Genomic DNA, 7,981 nt, shown 5'->3' on the forward strand with positions numbered 1-7,981 from the left:
AATTTTATTTGTATTAAATGAATCTCAGAATTCTTAGATATGACACCAAAAGCACAATCCATTAAAGAAAAATTCATACATTGAAATGTATCAAAGTTATAAACTTCAAAAACTGCTATCAAGAGAATAAAAAATAATTTAGAACACCTCTTTGAAATGTTGTTTACAGCAGAGATTTCAAAATTGTAATTTAATGATATTTAAGAACAAAAGTAGGGCTTGGGATTTAGCTCAGTGGTTCCGCTGTATCCCTCACAAGTGCGAGGACCCAAGTTCAATCCCCAGTATTAAAAAAAAGAAGAAGAACAAGAAGAACAAAAGTAGAGTTCATATCACCTCATATTTTCAACTTCCTAAACTTGCAGAGTGGGAGTCCAAGCCAGCCATGCACAATGCCTTATTTAGCCCCCTCATCTGAGACAAGGGGCCCAACCGTGTGCTGAGAGAGCCTATTATGCATATGACTAATAAGACTCTAACCAGTCCATACGATTCATGTTGTGTTTAGATCTAAAACGCCCCCATCAAGTTCTCATGTGTGTGGAAAGCTGATTGAATCATGGAGGCGCTACTCTTATCGGTGGATTCATCTATGGATGAGTTCCACTGCTAAATGTACTGGTAAGAGGTGGGCCTGGCTGGAGGTGGGTCACGAGGGCTGCCCCCAGCTCCTCCCTTCTCTCTCTTTCTGGTTGTCGTGGAATGAGCACCTTTCCTCCACCATGCCCCTCTGCCACCCTTCTTCTACCTTGGAGCCAGCTGACCATGGGCTGAAACTGTGAGCCGAAAAAAGTTGTGGGTCTCAGATATTTTATTTTAGCAGGGAAAAAGTGACTGAGACAGTTCACATCTATGAACACATGTTATCTAGTACAATTTCTTCTGCAAGGGGCTGAAACTGTAGCCTAAACAAATCAGCCAGAAAGAAAATGTTTTGGCTTATGAAATCCAGAGGCAGATCTAACTCCAATTAGGATTGGCTCAGGGCTCAGTGATGTCATCAAAACATAGTTTTGCCTCATCTCTTTGTTCTACACTCTGACAATACAGATTCTTAGAACTTACCTAAGAAAAATGAATAAGAACCTCTAGCACTTAGGCTCTAGACTTTGTACTTAAAACACAACACCTCTAAAAGAGTGTCATAAAACTCTTATTAGTTAAATGCTTTAATCTGTGTACAGTAAGCTAATTACAAGCTTCTTGCTACTTTTTCAAACCTAATCATATCTCATATTGTGCTGTGTGAGTGTAAAATCTGGTAGTCTGGGAATGCTGTAAACCTTGTTCATATTGGTATTAAGATGCATTGGAAAAGAAATCTGATAAGCTTTGGAGAAAATCCAGGCTAGTAAATGTACAAGTTGGATTCAAAGTTTTCTTAAGAACTATACTCAAAGGGTATTGATGAATAAATTAGAATTCCTGAAGAATTCACATAGTATTCCAGAGAGTTCTGTTTTTAGCCCTACCTTGTTCAAAATTCTTTCAAAGTTGTACAAAGATAGATTATAAATATAATATTGGCATGTGAAAAATCTAGGAGCTAGCACATGACAAAAATGTGTATTATAATATTCTTGAAGAGCCTGGCCACACAAACATTAGTTCAATTTTGAGTATCACTCTAGTCTTCATATTATGTGTTCTTTGTGGTAATTACTGTGGACTTCATTTTTCCCCTGAATGTCAATATTTTCGCTGACAGGTTGTCTGGACATATATCCTTATAAATTCAAATCTAGTGGTTAAAAAAGAAACTCTTATTTGCCAATAAATGAAAGGTAGCTCTGGCCTGAGTTTCACTGAATACAACCGAATACCACAGTCACTGTTAAGTATCATTTCCATGCTCCGACTGGCTGTGCATGAGCTCCACGTCAGCACTGGGGAGCTAGTGGTGGTGTCAACCACACTGAGTTATGCACAGACTTAGGAGAGTGAGGGTGTTCCAAAGAAAGTTTGGTAACTATTTTCCCTAGGAGGCCTCGCTGAGAAGCCAAGGTCCCTGCTTACTGGAAGTGACACGACACTCAGGAAGACAACTATGAACAGATACTCGTAACACAGGTGTCCATGTGGAGATGAAGATATATATACAGGAACAGTCTATTCATTCGGGTTGGAGGTCTGGATTATGGCTCAAGAAGATTCCAAGAGGAGGAGATGTCTGAGCCTAGAAAGATCTAAGTTTTTATGTAGGATAGAAGAGTGATATAAGGATGTTTCCAGGTAATCTACTTGAAAGTTGGAGTGTAAGATTTGATCCTCTTGAAGTCATGTCTTATCTTTGTCTCCCTAGAATCCAACATGGTGCCTGAAGTCTAGTGGACACTTGATAAATGTTTGATAAATTTAATATTCCTTCATTAGTCTTCAATAAACATTCCTTGGGGGATTTGAAAAACAAATATATTTAACCTCAGTTTTTTTAAAGATGGAAACTAAGATAGGGAGGTTAGGTCATCAAGATCACAGTGCTAGCCAATCATGATGCCAAGATAATCCCTACAGGGACAAGGACACACAGGCCAGTCCAAACCAAAACTCGGACATGAAGAACACTGCAAATCCTAGCCTTGCATTATTAGGGAGTAAAGCAAGAAATAAAGTAAAAGTTTTACATTGTTTAGCAGTTCTTATAATACCCCAAATACCAAATTTCCCTCTAATGATTTCAGATGTCAAGATGTAAAATTTTATTTTATAATGTTCTTGAATAAATAAGGGCTGGGGAAAAAAATGAGAGGGAAATATATTTGTTTGCGTGAATTGCTAAGCAACACCACACATGCCAGAAACGCCTTTTGGATTTCCTCTTGAAGGTGGAGACGGCGAGACCAATGGATATTTCAGCTTGTATCTATCTCAACAGTTCTCACTGGAAAATAAAAGCAACCCAGAAAACATGATTCTAACAATACAGAAGTTAGAAGCATGGGAATTACTAAGTATTAAATTGAACTGCACTGTTTGTAAGACTGGCTTTTTAAACAGGTGAGTGTGCCCCTTGGCATAAGGACACAGGGAGGAGTTCACAGAGCAAGTCCCCAGAAGAGCTTCCACACAGATGAGATGAAATCCAAGGGCACTCTGGCTGTGTTATCTATCCCACACAACACCCTACACTCTGCATGGTGGAAACTCATGACATGACATTAGAACTGTGGCAGTCAGAGAAAGAAAAATCCAACCGTGCATTTCGCTTTGTAATAAGGGAACACCTTTTATGAGAAATGGATTTTTAAGATGACTATTAAAAGAAGGAATTCTATGTATTAGAAAAGAAACTTAAGGCTGCTTGAGCAAAAAGCTAGAAATTCTGTAGGGGGAAAATAATGTTAAAGTAAAGCACAAAAGGGAACATTAGGAAACCAGAAGGGATGAATAGATATTTGAGCAGGAAATATATTTGAAAACAGGAGTTAAGTTTATGAAGCTTAGGTTAAAATTAAATTAATAGTGAAACTCTTAGAAGGTAATATTTAATATTTATTTAAGATTCAATGGACTAAATACTACTTGCTATATTACATAAAAATTGCCAAGAAGTTTTTGCATTACATTTCTTCTGATAACTTGTAAATAAAATTGTGCGTAAGCACACATTTAACACTAAATTTATGTATGAATAACATTTTCAATCAGTATTTTAAAGGTGAATGTATAGTCACAGGAAGACTGTATCAGATTTTATTTTAAATAATTGACACTGTTGGTGAGGGTGAGGGAAGACAGCTCTGGGCCTTAGTTTTCCTATAGGTCTCCTGGGTGCAGACTCTGAGCAGCTACATTAGACATTTTTAAAAACTGGATTTCTAAATTGTATTTTCCTGAGTTGTAAAACATATTTTCCAGATTAAATATTTTATTGCCCAGATTTCAAAAAAAATAATAATAATAAGTGACACTGCTACAAACTTACCTCTGAATGTTACTGACTACAGAATAAAATCTGTACTCCCTGACATGTAACTGAGGCCTCCATGACCTGGTCTTGCTGCCTTCCCTACCCAATCCACCCTAGATGATCTCTCTTCTGAACTCTGTCTTGTGCTATAAATCTTCACTATTGAGCTGATACAAAATATTATTCTCTCTTCTGTTATTATTTCGATTCAGGGCATGTGTCCATCCAGTGAAGAACCTGTCTAAATAGTATTTTGCTCGATCTAGCTATGCGTAGTAAAAGCATAGAATTTAAACTCAATAAATAGACATTAAATGAATTAATTTGCTAATTCCATTATTATTCCTTGATGTGTGTTTTTCTGTCAGTTCCCTCCTCCCTTTGTCTCTGGACAACAGATTTGCTAGCAGAATCTGCAATCAAGTAACCTGCCTGAATTGTGAGGCACTAAATCACTATTGAGGAAAAATATTCCAATATTTAAGATAGCATTTTGACCAGTGATTTAATAGTAGGTTCCTGTGGGCATATCGAGAGCTCCTGGGACTCAAAGGGGAAGTGGCAGGCTGTAAACGCTTAAGGAGCCGAAGAGTCAGAAGTCTCCAGTTTCAGCCTAAGGTCCAGCTCAGTGACTGAAGATGATGCCAGGGGCTTAGAGTTTTCATTAACTTCACAAATCCTTGTGGAAGGTGAGCCTTCCTCCACGAGGGCCAGGCTTTCTACCTGCTTCGCTGCTTTCTCTTACTTGTACCATTGTGTTTGATACAGAGTAGGTGCTCAGGAATAACTTTTTACGGAGTCCTGTTCTAGGCATGGAGCCCCTGTCCTCAATAAACTCACAGTCTAATTGGGATAAAGATATCCAAATAAGCAATTATAATGGATATATAAGGTATAAGAATCAATACAGACCTAACACTACTAGCATTTACCATGTGCCAGGCAGGGTTCTATATACCTCACTGCTACAATCGCAATGCTTGTGTCTCTCCAAAAATTGATGCACTAAAATCCTAACATCTACAGTGAAGATAGCAGAAGGTGGAACTTTCAGGAAGTGATCATAGGGATAAAGCCCTCATGAAAGGAACTGAGGTCTTTCTTTTCAAAAGGCCCAAGGTAGCTTGCATTAGCCAGATTTTCATTGTGATAGCAAAATATCTGAGAAGAGTCCCGTTCCAAGGAGGAAAACTTATTCAGGCTCACAGAGGTTTCAGCCCACACCAGTTGGCTCCATTGCTGCTGGGCTCATGGTAAGGCAGAGCATCATAGCGGGTGACATGGGGGGAGCAAAGCTTCCAGCACACGGTGGATGGAAAGCAGAAGGAGAAAGCGCTGAGGCCCACGTATTCCTCTCAGGTTCATGCACCCCTATAAGCAAACTTCCTTCCACTAGGCCCCACCTCTAAAAGTTCCACTGTTTCCCAGTAGCTCCACAGACTGGTAACCAGGTTTCCAATGCATGAGCCTTGGCAGGACCTTGAAGACCTAAACCATAATGTAACCTTCCAGTAGCTTCCACCATGTGCGGACACAGCTGGCAAGTGCTATCCGCATCAGAAGGTGGACTTTCACCAGACACCACATCTGCTGGTGAGTCATGACCTTGGACTTCCCAGCTTCTAGAACTACAAGAACGCTGTTGCTATAGTAATCAGTAGAGATGGACTAAAGCTCTTATATGTATCAAGTCACCTAATCTCACAACATTATAAGATGGGCACTGTTATTATTTCCATCTTTACAAGCAACAATTAGCGAAGAAACATGCCTAATATGATACAGCAGGAAGTGGAGAACAAGACCTAAAGCCCAGCCCCTGCCTCCGGTTACTTGCAAGGAATGAGCACATGGCAGGCCCCAGCCAGACTCTGTCTGACTCCACCAAAGATTCCTCTAGGTCTGGGATCCTAGACGATGGGATTGATGGTGACAGTGAAGCAGGGACAAAGGGGGAAATTCATAATACACTGGTGCTTCCCAAATGGAGGGTGCCTCCCAAATCTCTGAAAAGATCCAGAATTTCAGGTCTAAAGCCCTAGAGTTCTTGAACAAATAAGACCACTGTGTTTTAAGAGTGGATGTATCTTTAACAAGTGTTCAAGTGATGCTAGAGGTCTTTAAGTCATGTTTTGAAAACAGAGCTAGAGCTGTTCCCAGGGAACCTGTTGGCTCAGATTGTGCTCTCTGTTCACATCCAGCTCCCCGCATAGCCCCGTGTCTATTCAGGTGCTGTCCCACCATCTGTAGGAGTCTCTTGGATGACAGGTATTAGGACCCCTACTTGGGACAGTAATTGTCTCTGTTTTTATCTTTATTTTATCTGCCTCTTCTTAAGGCCAAAGCCTGTACCACACTCTGCTTCACAAGCCTGACTCCTCATTGGGTGCACCAGGAAATGTCTGCAAGACAAGCTAGGCCTGTGCTCGGGACCCGCAGCCAGCCTTCCCTTTGAGAAGCTCACAGTTGGGTAAAGGACAGTTAACAGCATAAACTGTGGGACCAAGAGATAGAAGCTATAAATTTATGAGTATGAGCAGCACATTGTGAGTTCATAGAAATGAGCAGATAATGCCGCACGAGCAGATGTGCAGCATGGGAAATCATGCTGGAAAAGTATCTTAGGAGCTGTCATAGCCCATAGGCTGACTTGTGTCCTCCCAAACTTTCAGGTTGAGATCCTAACTCCTACTTCTGTACCTCAGAACAGTACTGTACTTGGACTTGCCTTTTAAAAAGCAATTAAGGGGGCTGGGGATTTAGCTCAGCGGTTCAGTGGCCTGCCTTGCAAGTGCAAGGACCCCTGCAATCCCTGGTAACCCCCCAAAAAATAAATAAAAAACGACCTTAGGACAGTCTCATAAGAGATTAGAAGACCACATCAGGAATGAAGGGAAGACAGGGGACACATAAGCCAAGAGGAAAGGGGGCTGGGGATTTAGCTCAGTGGTTCTGCTGCCTGCTTCACAAGCTCAAGGTCCTGAGTTCGATCCCTGGTACAAAAAAAAGAAAAAAAGAGGAGAGGCCTCAGAAGAAAACAACATGCTGTGAGCAGATTAATTTCTATATCGTTCAAGCCCCGCGGCCAGTGGTAGTTTGTTAGGGCAGCCCAAGCAAGCTAACATACCAGCAGATCATCAAACCTTACTAAACCCAACTACACAGATTAAAGGTTACCCTCTGAACTGCTGGAAGCTCATAGACGCGTCGTGGCAGCAGTGTGATGAATGAGCAGCTTCGGTTCCGGAATACAACCCTGAAACAGGAGAATGGAGACGGAAAAGGACCCTTGGTTTCAACGTGGAATAACACTCACAGAGGTACCTACGGCCCGGAACGAAAAGCCGAGAGCCTATCAGGGCAGCATCTGTAGGCAGAAGGGAGGGACAAGATGTGGAGAATAGATGGAGAGCAGACTAACGGGATCAAGAAGCAGAGCAGGCAGGCCACCCCCAGCCTCAGCGGGGATACAGGGGAGACAGGAAGAGGATAAGACACTGAGCTTGGAGTAGGCTGAGCTTGAGACAGCTGCAGAGAGGCAGCTGGATATGCAGCCAGGGGAAATAAAGTTCCAGGATCAGAGCCTGATGCACGATCCCGTTCCTCAGAGGCCAGTGCTGGAGAAGGACAGGTGCTCCCCGCGGAAACTCCAGTCATGTTTGAGTCCTCAGGCCCAATCCTCAGGACGCCCGCAGTGTGGACAGACAGCACCGACACCAAAGCACAGCGGGGTCGGGGAGGAGGTGCGAGTCAGCCCCGGTTTGTCTGAAGTCTCTAAATGTGGGAAAGATGTCTTGGCCCACTCTAGAGATCCTCACTCAGCCCGATTTCACTAACTCACACCATCCCACTGAAGGGTCTGGGTCTTTCTCTCTTCCCACTTAGGTAAATCAAGGCACAAGCGGCTGGGGGTTAACCTGGACCCAAGCGTTATCTCCAGGACCTATTTCCCCGCGGGCGCACTCCTACCGAGCTGTTCACCAACGGAGAGTGAGTGGTGCACAGGACTAGGGCTCTGGGGGGCGCAGGGGGCACAGGCACTGCCGGGTCGAGGCCAGGCCAGGGCCGCAG

At 42.5% G+C, this 7,981-nt stretch overlaps 1 protein-coding gene and 1 long non-coding RNA gene across 2 annotated transcripts in view; one reads left to right on the forward strand and one right to left on the reverse strand.

Annotated features, from left to right (window-relative positions):
• Positions 1-7,087: 7,087 nt before the first annotated feature.
• LOC117284420 lies at positions 7,088-7,970 on the reverse strand. The gene is made up of 2 exons (XR_004515494.1): positions 7,880-7,970; positions 7,088-7,166 (listed from the first exon to the last, which is right to left on the reverse strand). It is a non-coding gene; the product is annotated as an uncharacterized LOC117284420 (long non-coding RNA).
• Pkd2 (polycystin 2, transient receptor potential cation channel) overlaps positions 7,448-7,981 on the forward strand; it is a 45,786-nt gene continuing 45,252 nt past the window's right edge. The window contains exons 1-2 of the mRNA XM_033759308.1: positions 7,448-7,653; positions 7,796-7,900. Coding sequence (XP_033615199.1) covers positions 7,566-7,653; positions 7,796-7,900 — 193 coding nt within the window. The 5' untranslated portion in view covers positions 7,448-7,565. The remainder of the gene's footprint in view (positions 7,654-7,795; positions 7,901-7,981) is intronic.

The sequence above is a fragment of the Fukomys damarensis genome, unplaced genomic scaffold (genome assembly GCF_012274545.1).
Source record: "Fukomys damarensis isolate Sample0158 unplaced genomic scaffold, DMR_v1.0_HiC HiC_scaffold_37, whole genome shotgun sequence".
NCBI lineage: Eukaryota > Metazoa > Chordata > Mammalia > Rodentia > Bathyergidae > Fukomys > Fukomys damarensis.